Source organism: Diceros bicornis, chromosome 32 (assembly GCF_020826845.1).
Source record: "Diceros bicornis minor isolate mBicDic1 chromosome 32, mDicBic1.mat.cur, whole genome shotgun sequence".
Lineage (NCBI taxonomy): Eukaryota > Metazoa > Chordata > Mammalia > Perissodactyla > Rhinocerotidae > Diceros > Diceros bicornis.
Window position 1 is genome coordinate 23,642,236 of NC_080771.1, and position 18,182 is coordinate 23,660,417.

General features: G+C 37.0%; 1 protein-coding gene across 3 annotated transcripts in view; it reads left to right on the plus strand.

Moving 5' to 3' along the window:
* The window catches only part of PHLPP2 (PH domain and leucine rich repeat protein phosphatase 2), a 72,382-nt gene that overhangs the window by 22,225 nt on the left and 31,975 nt on the right, over window positions 1-18,182 (plus strand). For all 3 annotated transcript variants that reach the window (XM_058528188.1, XM_058528189.1, XM_058528190.1), the window contains one exon: window positions 13,869-14,059. In XM_058528188.1, coding sequence (XP_058384171.1) covers window positions 13,869-14,059 — 191 coding nt within the window. The remainder of the gene's footprint in view (window positions 1-13,868; window positions 14,060-18,182) is intronic.

Here is an 18,182-nt window from a genome sequence, read left to right on the forward strand (position 1 = left end):
GTGGGATGGAGGGGGACAGTGCAAGATTTCATCATGCTACTCAGTACGTGCACAATTTAAAACTTACGAATTGTTTCTTTCTGGAGTTTTCCATTTAATATTTTTGAACCACGGTTGACCTTGGGTAACTGAAACCACAGAAAGTGCAACTGTGGATAAGGGGCCTACTATATATTTTTAAAATTTTGACTAAATATTCCCAAATTGCACAGGTAGGTGATACCAGTGTACACTTTCATCAGTAAAATTTGAGAGTACTCGTTTCCTTACACCTTTGCCGACATTAGGTATTATTGTTAAAATTAATCTTTGCCCCAAATGCCAAAAAATACTATCTCGTTAATTTGCATATTTTAAGCTTCATTGTTAAAATATAGGAGTAATATATTAAAAAACATTCCACCACGCTTATACAATTACTTTTATGATTGTGCATTTTTTAGTCTTATTTTATGTGCATGTTTCACATTTGTAATTATTGCATCCATACATTTTTTTCTTTTTAAAAATTTTATTTTTAATTACACAAGTAAAATATGAGTATGATCTCATTATCTGTAGTGTCTTAATTTCTTTTAATCACTTCCCAGGCCCATTCACTGCTTAATAGATAACCACTACAGTCATGCACTGCATAATGACGTTTCAGTCAATGACAGACTGAATATACAATGGTGGTCCCGTAAGATTAATACCATATAGCCTGGTGTGTAGTAGGCTATACTGTCTAGGTTTGTGTAAGTACTGTAGAGGAGAAAGAAATTTTCCTCTACTCTTCTGGGTTCTTCTGGCTGGTCTAAGAATTAAATTGACATGAGACAGGTTAGGAGAAAAACAAAAGTTTAATAATGAGTATACATGAGACAAACCCAGGAAAACTGAGTAACTTGCCAAAATGGCCAAAGCCCTCACCTTAAATACCATCTTCAGCTAAAGACAAAAGATGTTGTGGGCGGGGAGAGTCAGGGCTTTCAGAGGGAAGGAAGGCAATTCACAGGTAGGTGAAAAGGAACAAACATTTGGAAAACAAGTGTTTGGCCACACAGAAACAGAAGAACACAAAGGGGAGCCCAACAAACAGGCTTTTCTAGGTTCCTGCCTGTCTACCGCCTAGTTCATGTTATGTTAAGGTGATAGATTGCTTCCTCAGACAGGGTTTTTTTTTTTTTTTTTCCTTTTATTTATTTATTTTATTTTTTTGTTTATTGCAGTAACATTGGTTTATAACATTGTAAAAATTTCAGGTGTACATCATTGTACTTCTATTTCTGCATGGACTACATCATGTTCACCACCAAAATACTAATTACAACCCATCACCACACACATGTACCAAATTATCCCTTTCACCCTCCTCCCTCCCCCCTTGCCCTCTGGTAACCACCAATCCAATCTCTGTCCCTATGTGTTTGTTTATTGTTGTTATTATCTACTACTTAATGAAGGAAATCATACGGTATTTGACCTTCTCCCTCTGACTTATTTCACTTTGCATTATACCCTCAATGTCCATCCATGTTGTCACAAATGGCTGGATTTCATCGTTTCTTATGGCTGAGTAGTAGTCCATTGTGTATATATACCACATCTTCTTTATCCATTCGTCCCTTGCTGGGCAGTTAGGTTGCTTCCAAGTCTTGGCTATTGTGAATAATGCTGCAATGAACACAGGGGTGCATGTACCTTTGCAAATTGGTGTTTTCAAGTTCTTTGGATAAATACCCAACAGTGGAATAGCTGGATCATATGGTAGTTCTATCCTTGATTTTTTAAGGAATCTCCATACTGTTTTCCATAGTGGCTGCACCAGTTTGCACTCCCACCAGCAGTGTATGAGAGTTCCCTTTTCTCCACATCCTCTCCAACAGATATTGTTTCCTGTCTTGTTAATTATAGCCATTCTGACGGGCGTGAGGTGATATCTCATTGTGGTTTTAATTTGCATTTCCCTGAGGTTAGTGATTTTGAACATCTTTTCATGTGTCTGTTGGCCATCTGTATATCTTCTTTGGAGAAATGTCTGTTCAGGTCTTTTGCCCATTTTTTAATTGGGTTGGTAGTTTTTTTGTTGTTGAGATGCATGAGTTCTTTATATATTTTAGAGATTAAGCCCTTATCAGATGTATGGTTTGCAAATATCTTCTCCCAATTGTTAGGTTGTCTTTTCGTTTTGTTGATGGTTTCCTTTGCTGTGCAGAAGCTTTTTAGTTTGATGTAGTCCCATTTGTTTATTTTTTCTATTGCTTCTCTTGCCCGGTCAGATGTGGTGTTTGAAAAGATGTTGCTAAGACCGATGTGGAAGAGCGTACTGCCTATGTTTTCTTCTAGAAGTTTCATAGTTTCAGGTCTTACATTCAAGTCTTTAATCCATTTGGAGTTAATTTTTGTGTATGGTGTAAGGTAAGGGTCTACTTTCATTTTTTTGCATGTGGCTATCCAGTTTTCCCAACACCATTTGTTGAAGAGACTTTCTTTTCCCCATTGTATGTTCTTGGCTCCTTTGTCAAAGATTAGCTGTCCATAGATGTGTGGGTTTATTTCTGGGCTTTCGATTCTATTCCATTGATCCGTGTGTCTGTTTTTGTGCCAGTACCATACTGTTTTGGTTACTATAGCTTTGTAGTATATTTTGAAATCAGGGAGTGTGATACCTCCAGCTTTGTTCTTTTTTTCTCAGGATTCCTTTAGCTATTCTGGGTCTTTTGTTGTTCCATATAAATTTTAGGATTCTTTGTTCTATTTCTGTGAAAAATGTTGTTGGAACTTTGATAGGGATTGCATTGAATCTATAGATTGCTTTAGGAAGTATGGACATCTTAACTATGTTAATTCTTCCAATCCAAGAGCACGGAATATCTTTCCATTTCTTTGTGTCTTCTTCAATTTCTTTCAGAAATGTTTTATAGTTTTCGGTGTACAGATCTTTCACCTCTTTGGTTAAGTTTATTCCTAGGTATTTTATTCTTTTTGTTGCAATTGTAAATGGGATGGTATTCTTAATTTCTCTTTCTGCTACTTCGTTGTTAGTGTACAGAAATGCAACTGATTTTTGTATGTTGATTTTGTATCCTGCAACTTTACCATATTCGTTTATTACTTCTAAAAGTTTTCTGGTGGATTCTTTAGGGTTTTCTATATATAAAATCATGTCATCTGCAAATAGTGACAGTTTCACTTCTTCCTTTCCAATTTGGATCCCTTTATTTCTTTCTCTTGCCTGATTGCTCTGGCTAGGACTTCCAATACTATGTTAAATAGGAGTGGTGACAGTGGGCATCCTTGTCTGGTTCCCGTTCTTAGAGGGATAGCTTTCAGTTTTTCACCATTGAGGATGATATTAGTTGTGGGTTTCTCATATATGGTCTTTATTATGTTGAGGTACTTTCCTTCTATACCCATTTTATTCAGAGTTTTTATCATAAATGGATGCTGTATCTTGTCAAATGCTTTCTCTGCATCTATTGAGATGATCATGTGATTTTTGTTCTTTATTTTATTAATGTGGTGTATTACGTTGATTGATTTGCGAATGTTAAACCATCCCTGCATACCTGGAATAAATCCCACTTGATCATGGTGTATAATCTTTTTAATGTATTGTTGTATGCGATTTGCTAGTATTTTGTTGAGGATTTTCGCATTGATGTTCATCAGTAATATTGGCCTGTAATTTGAGACAGGTTTTTTTAATCTGAATTCTTTTAGGCAGTTAAGGGGGACATAATAAAGACTCTGAGTCTTTTGTTTCTTAAAAATAATCAGCCTAAAATAATCCTCATGTTAAAGAGACAGATTTTGAGCTGGCAAATTTTGTTCCCCTTCGGTACACTCTATGACATTTGTACAATGACGAAATCTCCTAAGGGCGCATTTCTCAGAACATAGCCCTGATATTAAGTGACACGTGACTGTATTATCAATTTGCTATATACCTGTCAGAATTTTCCAGCTTTTATTTCTGTGTAATATGTATTTGTAGAAAAATAGTTTTTTTACATAAATGGTATCATTTGGTATTGGTCTTCATGCTTTTTTCATCCAACAATATGTTTTGGAGATGTTTCCTCAGCTGTTTTCTATATATATTTCTTTAAGTTGCATAGTATTGAATATCATGTATATATTGTAATTTATGAAACCATTTCCCTAGTGATGGAAATTTATATTATTTCCAGTTTTTGACTATTACAAACAGCATTGTAGTAAAATTGCGTCTTTGTGCACCTGTTTTTCTTCAGAGTAGATCTCTAAACATGGAATTGTTGGGTCATAGGATATTTGCATTTAAAATATTACTATTGCAGAACAAATGTATATCCCATCAGTATATCAGAGTACCGTCTTGCCCTCAATATCACCTTTTAATATTATTAGCATTTAAAATTTTTACTAATCTTATGCATAAAATGATGGTTGCATTGTTTTGATTTTTGTTTCCCTGATTACTAGTGTCATTGACAATTGTTTCATATTTTCATTGGCTCTTTAGAATTCTTCTCCTTTGAATTACCCGTTGATATTTCTGTGCAAATTTCTGCTGTTTCTCTGTTTTTATATTGATCTAAAGGGCTTCTGAATATATTCTTTTTTTTTTTTTGTGAAGAAGATCAGCCCTGAGCTAACATCCATGCCAGTCCTCCTCTAGACCGGCCCAAGCTAACATCTATTGCCAGTCCTCCTCCTCCTTTTTCCCTTTTTCTCCCCAAAGCCCCAGTAGACAGTTGTATGTCATAGTTGCACATCCTTCTGGTTGCTGTATGTGGGATGCTCCCTCAGCATGGCCGGACAGGCAGTGCGTCGGTGCGCGCCGGGGATCTGAACCCGGGCTGCCAGTAGCGTAGCGCGTGCACTCAACCACCAAGCCACGGGGCTGACCCCCTGAATATATTCTTTTTTTTTTTTTTTTTTGTGAGGAAGATCAGCCCTGAGCTAACATCCATGCTAATCCTCCCCTTTTTGCTGAGGAAGACTGGTTCTGAGCTAACGTCTATTGCCAATCCTCCTCCTTTTTTTTCCCCAAAGCCCAGCAGATAGCTGTACGTCATAGCTGCACATCTTTCTAGTTGCTGTATGTGGGACTCAGCCTCAGCATGGCCGGAGAAGCGGTGTGTCAGTGCATGCCCAGGATCCGAACTCGGGCTGCCAGTAGCGGAGCGTGCGCACTTAACCGCTAAGCCACGGGGCCAGTCCCGAATATATTCTTAATATACACATCCTTTGGATACTGTACTTGTGACAAAATTTTTTTCCAGCCTGTAACTTGTCTTTTAATTTTGTTTATTGTGCAGAAGTTTTATTTAATTAGATTTAGTCAGTCTCTTCCTTTGATGCATTTACATTCTTTCCCTGTCCTAGGTCATAAACATATCCTGTATTTTCTTCCAGTACTTTTATATTTTTAAAATATGAGGTAGGAATCTAACTTTACTTTTTCGTTGGATAGATAGCCAGTTGTCCCAACAACATTTATGGAATAGCTCATCCTTTTGCTACTGATTTGAAGCATCACCTTTATTATTATTAAGTTCCTATACAGGGAGGTGTCTGTTTTTGAACTTTATCTTGTTACATTGATCTACTTGTCTTGTGCTAATATAACACTATTTTAATTAATATACCTATATGATATATGTTGATGGCTGATAGGGAAGTTTCCTATCACTGATCTTCTCTGGAAAATCAGGGAGATCTCTAGAATCAGAGAAGCCTTTCTGAAGAAGTAGTGTTTGAGTTGGTTCTTTAAAAACAGACAGAATTTCAACAAGCAGAAAGGAAAAGGAGGACAGAGGTGGGGGATTAGAAATTTCAATGCATATTCTGTGAATTGCAGATTGTTCTGGGCCTTGAGTGCAATGTGTGGAGTTGAGCCTTCCTTTGGCAGATGGTAGCAGGAAGTGGTGGCATCCAAGTGAGCCCGAGAAAGATGAATCTGGCACCAGTGTGGATAATAATTCAGGTGTGAATTAATAGGAGTCTGAACTAGGGAATGGGAAGCAATCACTCATATGAGAGACTTTTGAAGGAATATTCAGTAAGAGTTAATGGTTGATTGCAAAAGGGCTTAAGGAAGAGACCCTAAGAGTTGAAGGTTTTGAGCCTCAGTGACTTCAGGAGAATGACAGGACTTGAGTTGTGAGAAGGAGCTGGTTTGCAGGAATGGTAATGACTTGGTTTTAGGCATGTTTAATTTTAAATGGTGGTAAGTATCCAGTTGGAGATGTCTGGCAGATATTTGGAAACGTGGAACTAGAGTTTAGGAAGTACGCATCTGGGAGTCAAGAGACATGAGGATGTTAAAGCTATGGAACTTGTTAAGATATCTTGAAAAGAATACTTAAATATAGGAAAAGAAAAGGAGGCTTAAGGCTCCTTTAAGGCTTAAGAACTGTGACTTTCATTATAATAACTATATATTTTAACATTATATAACTAAATAACATTATATTTATACTAGTTTACTTACTGTATGCTGAGCACTTACTAAAGTGCTGAGTACTCTACATACCTTTTTTTTTTTTTTTTTTTTTTTTGGTGAGGAAGATCAGCCCTGAGCTAACATCCATGCTAATCCTCCTCTTTTTGCTGAGGAAGACCGGCTCTGAGCTAACATCTATTGCCAATCCTCCTCCTTTTTTTTTCCCCCCCAAAGCCCCAGTAGATAGTTGTATGTCATAGTTGCACATCCTCTAGTTGCTGTATGTGGGACGCGGCCTCAGCATGGCCGGAGAAGCAGTGCGTGCCGGGGATCCGAACCCGGGCTGCCAGTAGCAGAGTGCGCGCACCCAACCGCCAAGCCACGGGGCCGCCCCCTACATACCTTTTCTCATGTAATCCTTATAACCCTGTAGGTAGGTGTTATTCCAGAGTATGTAACTTGCCCTAGTCAAATAGAGAGCTAGGAAGCAGACACATCTGTCTAGTTCTAAATCTCATCCTTTTAACTTCTAAGATACTCTGCCATTTAGTTGTTGGAGAAAGTTTAGAGGAGTATGAGGAATCCATAAAACTTGAGAACTGGGAAGGACTAGGGATCATTTAGTCCCACTTCTTGGTCTTAAACTTAGGAAACTAAGGCCTAAAGATTTAACAAGACTTATTTGGGCATGAAACCAGATGGTGGAATTGCTTAGCTACCACTGCTTCTCAAAGTTTTCTACTGAAATACTTCAAATAGCATAAGTTTTTTGTGTTGTATGGGGAGCTGATTGCAAGTTCGCAATTTGTCTTGAGTTTTCCAGTTTTATTCTTTAAATGTAAGTAAATGTTTAATTTTTACCCTCCAATGTATCAGCCAATATTACTTGTTTAACTTTTTATTTTGAACTAGCTTGAGATGGTCAGAGCACTTGGAAAGATGGTGCGGAGACTGCACATCCTTCATGCAGTTGTTTGAATTGCTGTTCTGGTATAAGTAGAGCTTCTGTTTTTCTCTGACTTCTTTCAAGATTTTTTCTTTGTCTTTAATTTTTAGCAGTTTGATTATGAAGTGTCTGGGCTTGAATTTCTTTGATTTATCCTGTTTGGGGTTCACTGAACTTCTTGAATCTGTAAATTTATGTCTTTTACTTGGGAAGTTTTTACCTATTATTTCTTCAAATAATTTTTCAGCACAGCACTCTTTCTTCGCACCCTCTGGTTCTGTCCCTTAGTTCAATTCTCAGAGCTTTTGGCATGTTGAGGACCACATCCACACTTGTGTAACTCAAGGATGAGCCCAGGAGTTCAGAGACAACTTTATGGGATCATTTTCCAGAGCTCCTTCCTCTTCGATGTGTCTTGAGCCTTTATTTAAACCGTCCTATTGGGCACGTCCCACAACTGCACCCACGCTCCAGGGCCCAGCGCAGGAGGAGACAGAAAATACAATAGGTTTTCACCTGGCTGTCTTGGGACCACAGATCTTCCAATCAGAGAGGGAAATTCATCCCCTTCGGAGTTTTAGGTGCCTGTGTCCCCCACCCTTGCAGCTATTCCTGGGGGCTGGTGCTGGAGAAAGTAAAGAAAAGGAAGAAAAAAAGGAAAAATGAGGAATTTCCCCCACTCTCTGGGCATTAGGAGACCCCTTTCCCACTCTTTAAGACAGAACATGAGGGCTTCTAGAGCTCTCTGTCCACACCAATGCCCACTTCTGGGTTTGGGGCTTTCTCAAGTCCTGGCTGGAGGATGTCAGAGGAGGAAAAAATGGTAAACTCACCACTGGTTAGCTGGTATTTCGAATTCTGTTTTTCTTCCCTAATCTGCCTGCTACTCATTACTTTTTAGGATCCTAATATAGCTGCTCCATGTATTGTGTCCAGGTTTTATAGGTACATTCAGTGGGAGAGACAAGGGTGGGGTATGCTTTCTCATCTTACTCAGAACCAGAACCTTAATGGTGTGTTTTGATTAAAAGAAGTACTTCATTTTAATATAGTCCAATTTAACAGTCTTTTCCTTTATTATTTTCTAGAAGCTTTATTGTTTTGCCTGTCAATTTATATTCACAGTCTGTCTGTATGACTTCATTTTTTTTTTTTTGTGAGGAGATCAGCCCTGTGCTAACATCTGCCAATCCTTCTCTCTCTCTCTCTCTCTTTTTTTTTTTTTTGCTGAGGAAGACTGGCCCTGGGCTAACATCCGTGCCCATCTTCCTCCACTTTATATGGGATGCCGCCACAGCATGGGCTTGCCAAGCAGTGTGTCGGTGCGCGCCCGGGATCTGAACTGGTGAACCCTGGGCTGCTGCAGCGGAGCACATACACTTAACTGCTTGCGCCACCGGGCCGGCCCCCATTTTTTATTCTTTGTTTTGAGTATCATCATGATCTCATGGGCTTATATATATTTGTTTCAACTTATTATAGCCATTATTCTTTTTGATGCTCAATTTGTCTCATCTCAGTTAGTGTGAGCTCTTTCACGTTGGCTTCTATGTCCTTCTAACATGACCCCAGTAGTCTTTGATAGCGTTCTGGATTTTCCACCAAGTTCTTGCACAACAAGATAGCCTAAGCTCATCTTTTCATTGTCCAACTCGGACCAGGAATAAACCATTCTTCTAAGGACTCCTGGTTCATTTGAATGAAAACTGATATTTAAAGATTATACTATGGGCAGTAGAGGTACTCCTTGCTACAGGGTTGCCCTTGATTCTTTTTATAGAAACTTTTTTTTTTAATTATAAAAGCAATGCATTTTCTCTATAGAACATTTGAAAGTATAAACATGTAAGGAAATTAAAATTATCCCTAATTTTCCACTTAGAATCTTGGCTTTTGAGATTATAAAACTACTTTCTAATTAGAACTATTAGACATTCCAAATACTTATTAGAACTTCCTAATTCTGTTTTTATAACTTTCAGAATATCAAAGACTTGAGGCATTCTGGGTATCTAGCAAACCCTCCAAAATTAATAATAAACCAACATGTTATTTCATATATACATAACTTATCCAAAATAAAATTGAATATTCCCTTATGAGAGTGGTAGTGGATAGATTTAGGAGTTTTCTCTGTAATAAAATATAAAGAAATAAGGCCAAGAAAAAAGAGACTCAAAGAATTATAATAACATCAGTTGATTTAACATCTGTTTCATGTAAACTTTATTTTTTTTATTTTTATTTTTTTTAAAGATTTTATTTATTTATTTTTCCCCCCAAAGCCCCAGTAGATAGTTGTGTGTCATAGCTGCACATCCTTCCAGTTGCTGTATGTGGGACGCGGCCTCAGCATGGCCAGAGAAGCAGCGCGTCGGTGCGAGCCCGGGATCCGAACCCGGGTCGCCAGCAGTGGAGCGCACTCACTTAACCACTAAGCCACGGGGCCGGCCCATGTTTCATGTAAACTTTAAGAGACTGTTAGACAATTTGGAAGTACGATAAACTATAGTTAAGTCCCATTTTTACATAATTTAACCAACTTTGTAGTAGGTAATGAGGTTAACCAGGATGAGGAATATAAAAGCAATGGCAGGTTTGGAGAGAATAATGAGATTAAAACAAAAAAAACCCAGCTTTATTGAGATATAACTCACATACCATAAAATTCACCCTTTAAAAGTGTGCAATTCAGTGCTTTTTAGTATATTCAGAGAGTTGTGCAGCCATCACCACTATCTAATTTTGGAAGGTTTTCATCACGATAAAATGAGACCCCATATCCATTAGCACTCATTCCCCATTCACCACTCCCGCAACACCTGGCAACCACGAATCTACTTTCTGTCTTTATGGATTTGCCTTTTCTGAACAATCCATATAAATGGAATCATACATGCTTGTTTTTTGTGGCTGCCTTCTTTTACTTAGCATAATGTTTTCAAGGTTCATCCATGCTGTAACATGTATCAGTACTTCATTTCTTTTTATGGCTGAATAATGTTCCATTGTATGGATATACATTTTGTTTTGCATTCATCAGTTGGTGGACATTTGAGCTGTTTCTACTTTTTGGCTATTATGAGTAATGCTGCTATGAACAGTCATGTACAAGTTTTTGTGTGGACATATGTTTTCAGTTCTCTTGGATATAGTTATAGGAGTGGAATTGCTAGATCATATGGTGACTCTATGTTTAACCTTTTGAGGAACTGCCAGACTGTTTTCCAAAGTGGCTGCACTATTTTATAACCCCACCAGCAATGTATGAGGGTTCTAGTTTCTGTACATCCTCACCAACACTTGTTTTTGATTGTCTTTTTTGATTGTATTCATACTAGTGTGTGTGAACTCGTTTCTCATTGTGGTTTTGATTTGCATTTATATAATAACTAATGAAGTCGAGCATCTTTTCATGTGCTTGTTGGCTTTTTGTATATCTTCTTTGGAGAAATATCGATTTAAATCCTTTGTCCATTTTTTAAACGGGTCATTTGTCTTTTAATTGCTGAATTGTAACAGTTCTTTATTTATTCTAGATACAAGTCTTTTATTAGATATGTGATTTGCAAATATTCTCTCCTATTTTGTGAGTCATTTTTTCACTTTCTTGATGGTGTCTCTTGAAGGACAACAGTTTTTTTGTTTTTGAAGTCCAATTTATCTATATTTTCTTTTTTGTCACTTGTGCTTTTTGTGTCAATATCTGAGAAACCATTGCCTAATCTAAGGTCACAAGATTTATTGCTATGTTTTCTTCTAAGAGTTTTATATAAAGTTTTAGTTCTTACATTTAGGTCTATGATCCATTTTGAATCAATTTTTGTACATGGTGTGAGATTAGGGATCCAACTTCATTCTTTTGCCTGTGGATATTCAGTTGTCCCAGCACCATTTGTTGACAAGACTATTCTTTCTCCTTTGAGTTATCTTGATACCCTTGTCAAAAATCAGTTGTCCATAAATGTAGGAGTTTGTGAACCCTTGATTCTATTCCATTGTTCTCTGTCTATCCTTATGTCGATACTGTACTTTATATGCCAAATTCTTACTTTATAGTAAGTTTTGACATGGGAAATGTGAGTCCTCCAGTTTTTTTCTTCCTCTTCAAGATTTTTTTGGCTATTCTGAGTCCATTACATTTTTATATGAATTTTAGAATCATTTTGTCAGTTTCTACCATGAAGGCAGCTGGAATTTGATAAGGATCACATTGAATCTGTAAATCAGTTTGGGGTGTTTTGCCATCTTAACAATATTAAGTCTTCCAACCTATGAACACTGGATGTCTTTCCATTTATTTAGGTCTTCTTTAATTTCTTTCAACTATGTTTTGTAGTTTTCAGTGTACAAGTTTTACACTGTTTTCATTTTATTCTATTTTATGCTATTGTAAATGCAATTTCTTTCTTAATTTCACTTTTGAATTGTTTATTCCTAGTGCATAGAAATACAATTGATTTTTTTTTTTAAATCTTGTATCCTGCAACTTTCTAAACTCATTTATTAGTTATAATAATCTTTTTTTGTGGCTCACTTAGGATTTTCAACATACAAGATCATATCATTTGTGAATAGAGATTGTTTTACTTCTTTCTTTCCAGTCTGATATTCGTTTTGAATCGGTAAATTTGAGGTGAACAGAGACATCTGTTGGACATGTCTAGCAGGCAATTGGATATATGAGATCAGAACTAAGGGAAGATTGGGGCAGGAGACAGAAATTTGAGGGCCATTACCAACATGTGAATAGTGCAGTTTGGGGGATGGAAGCCAGATTGAAGTAAATTGAGTAAATAGGAGGTGAGGTAACAGAGATAGCTAATGTAGAAGCACAAGTGAGAAGAAAAGAGCTTCAAAAGGGTAAACTTACAGAGTTTCTCAAATATGGTTTGTGGGCCATCTGCATTTAAATTACCTGGGCTCCTTGTTAAAAATACATTTTTCTGAGCCAGCCCTGATGGCCTAGTGGTTAAAGTTGGGGCTCACCACTTTGGCTGCCCAGGTTCACTTCCTGGTTGTGGAACCACACCACCCACCTATCAGTTGCCATGCTGTGGCAGCGGCTCACGTAGAAGAACTAGAACGACTTACAACTAGGATATACAACCATGTACTGGGGCTTTGGGGAGGGAAGAAAAAAAATTTTTTCTTATGTTCCATCCCATGCCCTCTGAATTAGACTCTCTGTAGATGGGTCTTGTTGTTCTGCATTTTAAAGTAATTCTCAGGTAAAGAAATTGAAGAATCACTGAACTAAAGGAATTCTACAGCTGAGACTTAGAGGGAATGAAAGAAATCTTGAGCACTTTTGTAGCTTTGATAGAAACAATAAGGAGGGTGAAGTTGAAGAGTGAGAATAGAGAGGAACCAAACTCCCTGAGGAGGGTGGAATTTAGAATATAGATGAAAGGACTGGCCTAGAATAGGAGAAATGGCTCTCCCATATATCTAGTGTTAACATACAAAGTTATAAAGCTTTGAAGTAATCTAGTTCATTTCCTCATATTATCTGTAGGAAACACATAGTTAAAAGGGCAACATGATGCCCAAGTTTCCATAATCAATTATGTAATAATATTGAGTACAATCCGGTTTTCTGAACTACCGGTTTATTGCTGTTTGCACCACCTCATACTGTTGCTCTTTCTGTTCATTTCTGTGTACAGTTACTTGTCTGTTTTTAGTAGTGCTTTAGCCAAGAACATCTCTTCTGTCATAATGTGCTGTTTTGTTCATGATGTCTCAGTCATGTAGAGATTTCTAATAGGGAGGAGGGTGCTAAAAGAAAGAGAAGCTCTTGCCCCACACACAAGTCAAATTCTGCCACCGTGATTGGGCTAGGTGATTGAAATATCAGCCATCAGCTTTTCCTCACGAAGTGCAGAAAGCTGGAGGATTGTATGCAGAGCTAGAGTACTCCCACAGCTATTAATTTCTTCTTTCTAGAATAGACTAATCACAACAGTAGTGGCTGTCATTTATTCCATACTTCTTTTGTACCTAAAACTATGCTTAATACTTTACATTCATTATCTTAATTTTTTATAAGAACCCCCTGGAGATAGGTAGTATTAAGATCCAAACTGTATAAATGAGGAAAGTCAAGCTCAGTGAGATTAAGTAGTTCAAGGAAACTAAGTAAGTGGCAGAACCAGGATGCACACTCAAGTTGGAATTCTGATTCCTGAGTCCATGATCTTAACCACTCTACCATACTGCCTTTCCTTGTGTACATGGGAGATATGGCTGTTGGAAGAAGGATTAACAATGGCATCCAAAATAAAATCTTGCTCTCTGGACCAAAATTCAAGGTTCTCCTATTATATAACTTCAGTGATAGATAACATTTTAGGACTGAGATCTTATGTTGTAATACTTGCATTGCTTGGTTACCTAAATCTATAAACAAGTATGCTGAATGTTGACACATAATACTTTCCTTTTGCTTTTCAGTGTTCTTATACTACTTTAATGGGGGCTTATGAAGTACTGTTCTCTTTTCAGAAAAACCATGCCAGATGGATCATCTGGATCGAATCCTTCTGTCTGGCATCTATAATGTACGCAAGGGAAAGACTCAGCTGCATAAGTGGGCTGAACGCCTGGTTGTCCTCTGTGGCACCTGCCTCATCGTTTCCTCAGTGAAGGATTGTCAAACTGGAAAGATGCACATTTTGCCTCTGGTTGGGGGAAAGGTAAGACTCCCAAAGATTAATTATTCTTCCTTTGATCATCTTAATTAAAAAAAAAACACATATGCTTTTCATAGCTTTTTTCACATCTTTTCAAAGAAGCCAATGTGAGCATTATGAAAGATTACATCACAAAGTTTGTTCTTTAGAGTTCTTAGGTTTAAACAGAAGAAACCAACTTGGGCTAATTTAAGCATAAATAAGGTTTGTTTACATCTCAGACTCTCTGGGAGGTCCAAAGGCTATCCATGCCCCAAATTCTGCTACAAAACCTGTCTGTTGAAGACACCCCTGCCTCCACTGCGAGGCACTAGATGCTGTCACTGGTAATTGCAAGAGTGGACAGGATGCTACCACTAGAAGCTGCCTTTGCAAACTAGAAGTAGCTGCCAGCATCCGTCACCAAAATAGATTCTTTCCAGTTTCTCCTTTTTCCCCATTAGACTAAAATTCAGAGTCTGGGGTGGTTATAAGCCCCTATCCAGTAGCCAGGGAGACCTGCCATTTCTTACATCTGTACTGGAGAATTCCCCATCATAGGAAAGGAGTCAGTTGCAAGTCAGTCAAACAGAATGACAGATGACTGGAAACAGATGTGTTAATATTTATATGAAGCTATACATAATTTTATTTCTTTTATTTTGAATCTTGAATATCCTAAAACAATCTGAGTTTAAGAGAACATCTAGACAAAATGACTTTGTGAATTCATGCTTTGTGATATCCAGTCTGATCCAGATATACAGCAATATAGATAAAATACATGTATTAAAAAGATAAATGTATATAAAAAGACAAAGCTGGGCTTAGGAATGTAGAATGGAAATGTAACTGGTGAGTAGGTCTGAAGGCTCTGGGTCTGAAAGGTTGTGGCAGTTCAGGAGTTCAGCTGCGATAAGTATGTGGGTCTAAAAGTGCTCTGCTCATGCTGGGAGTGCCTGGCCCAGGTTTATTGCTTAAAGCCAGGAGATAAGTGGTACTCTTTGCTTCTGAAAGAAAGCTGGGGGGAAAAAAAAACCCAAAACCAAAACCCAAAACTGTTGTTAGCTACTGACTGGAACCAAGGCTTGTCCCTAGCTGTGGTTCTAAAGAGGTGGCAGGACTCCGTTATGTGGCCTGTGACTAGGAGATGAACAAGCCCCAACTGGCTTAATGAATGACTGTGTATAACTCCAGTATCAGCCTGGGGCAGGAACGCACTACTACCAAAATGAGACCTGGTTCTGGTCTTGGGGGCCGAAGGACAGAGTGAAGAAAGTAAGGAAAATTTCTCCAGAGGGAGAAGGTGAGTGAGGACAAGGTTGGAGGATTGGTGGAGAGGAAGCAGAAAACAGAGCAAGAAAGAGAAAGAAAAAATGAACCTTCCATTGAAGTAATTCTTGTCCATTCTTTCTCTTCCCTCACTAATAGAAGAAAATTTTGTTCAGGGTGGTGCTATGACCAAGACCAAAAACTGTATCTCCCCAACCTCCCTTGTAGTTAGTGGTGGCTAGTAGATATAAACAAAAATTTCCAGGTGGAACTTTTGGGAAAGGCTTTTAAAATGGGACAGACATGGATGGCTTGAACCTTTGCCCTATTCTTCCTTCCTTTATGGAACACAGTCCCTCAGTGTTGGAGGTGGAACAGTCATAAGGTGACTGGGAACTGCAAGCATATGCTGAGTGTGGCCGTCTGGAAAGTAGAAGGTGCCTGGGTCCCTGATGGCATTATGGAGCTGTGCTGCTAGTCCTGGACTGACTCTTTTTTCAAGCCACTGTTTTACAGCTGAATGTAATAAACTGATGTATTGAAGAATTTCACAGATAAAAAATACAAAAGAGCTCCTAAGGAAGGTGCTGGTGTGTATCTAATAGGAGTTCTAGAGAAGAGAGTAGAGGACAACAGAGAAGCAATATCTGAAGAAATAATGGTTAAAATTTTTCTAGAAGTAAGATCAACATGAGTGTTCAGATTGAAAGTACACCAGATACTAAGTAGGATAAATAAAAATAAATCTACACTTAGACCCATTGCAGAATATGAAAGACAAGGAGCAAATCATAAAAGCTTCCAGAAAGAAAAAGATTACCTACAAAGCATTGACAGTCTGATACATCTTCTTTTCATCAACAGTAAGTGCTAGAAGACTATTTGCAAAATTGCTGAAAGAAAATAAATATCAACCTATATTTTATATCCAGCCAAATTATCTTACAAAAGTTAAGGCAAAATAGGACATTTTCAGACACGCAAAGACTAATGAGCTGACACATCCTCACTGAAAGAACTACTAAAGGATGTACTTCCAAAAAACAATCTCCCCACCAAAAAAAAAAAAAAAAGAAAGGAAAAGAAAGAAAACAACAAAGGAAAGTAAATTCAAAGGGAAGTTGTGAACAATGAATATAAGAAACAATGAGTGCAGACATTGATAATATATGGTGATAAATTTAATATTTGGTGGTAAAAAGTTTTAAAAATTTTTATATTTTAAATATAAATGTAAACTGGTAAAGCTCAAACTACCCTGAACAATATTCAAAGTGTAGTGGTGTGTTTTATAAGTAAAGTATGATGCAGTCTTGGAATAAAAGAATAGGAACACCAAGTAACTTTACACTTTATTAGAAAAACTGTCAAGTATGAATAAAAAATTTTAAGGATAATCAGTGAAAGTCGAAGGGGAAAAGAGAATATAAGTATTCTGTAATGCTAAAAGAAGGCAGTAAAAGAGTTGAGAAAAAGGAGCAAAATAATTAGTATGGTAAATTATCACAAATTAGAATGATAGAAATAAATCCAAAAATATTAGTAATCACAATAATTGTGATTGTCAGATTGTTATTTAAAATCCTGCTACTTTCTGTTTATAAGACATACCTAAAACTTAAAAGAGAAGGTTGAACGTGAAATGATGGAAAAATTATACTGGTCAATTAGCAACCAAAGGAAAATTGGTGTGGTTATATTAATATCATACATAACATTTATATGCGACAAAGAACTTATATCCAGAATATATAAAGAACTTTTACAACTCAGTGATAGAAAGAAAAATAATCTAGCAAAAAACCGGGGAAAAGATTTGAACAGACCCTTTATTAGAGAAGATACACAGATGGCAAATAAACACATGAAAAGATTCTTGACATCATTGCATTTCATTAGGGAAATGCAAATTAAAATCACAGTGAGATACTATACACCACTAGAATGACTAAAATCTAAAGACTGAAAGTTTAGCAAAGATGGGGAGCAACTGGAACACTCATACATCATGGGTGGGAATGCAGTCACTTTGGAAAACAGTTTTTTCGTTTCTTGTAAAGTTAAACATATGCTTATCAGATGACCTAGCAATTCTTGTAGGTTTGAGAAATGAGCATGTATCTTTACAAAGACTTTCAGTGAATGTTCATAGCAGCTATATTCTTAATTGCCAAAAATTAGAAACAACCCAAATGTTCATTGACTGGTGAATTGATAAACAAAGGATATGGATATTATATATAACTTAGTACTACTGAGCAGTAAAAAGGAATGAACTGCTGATACACGCAAGAACAAAGATGAACCTCAGAAGCATTATTCTAAGTGCAAGAAGCCAGGTACAAAAGTCTATTTATTGTATGATTCCATTTATGTGAAATTCTAAAAAAGGCAAAAAACTGTAGTGATAGAAAACAGATAAGTGGTTGTCAGGGTTTGGAGGAGGGGATTGACTGCAAAAGGACACAAGGGAAATTTTGGGGGGTGATGGGGTTACACAACTGTATTATTTATAAAAACTCATCAAATTGTCCACTTAGAATCAGTGAATTAAAAATAAAAATCACAAATTTACTTAATGTAAATTATACCTCAGTAAAACTTACCTCCCAAAAAAGACTTGAGTGCAAAAGCATTAGTAGAGATAAAGAGGCTTACTACAAAATGATGAAAGAAACATTTCACCATGAATATTTAATAATTCCAAAGTTGTACATATGTTACAGTGTAGTCTCAACATATGTAATGCAAAAATCAACATACATAATGCAAAAATTAACATAATTACTCAGAAAAGTTGACAAATTAATTTCTAGTGGGAGATTTACAAACCTGTCTCAGTATTTGATATATGACTGTCTCTATTTTTCTGTGT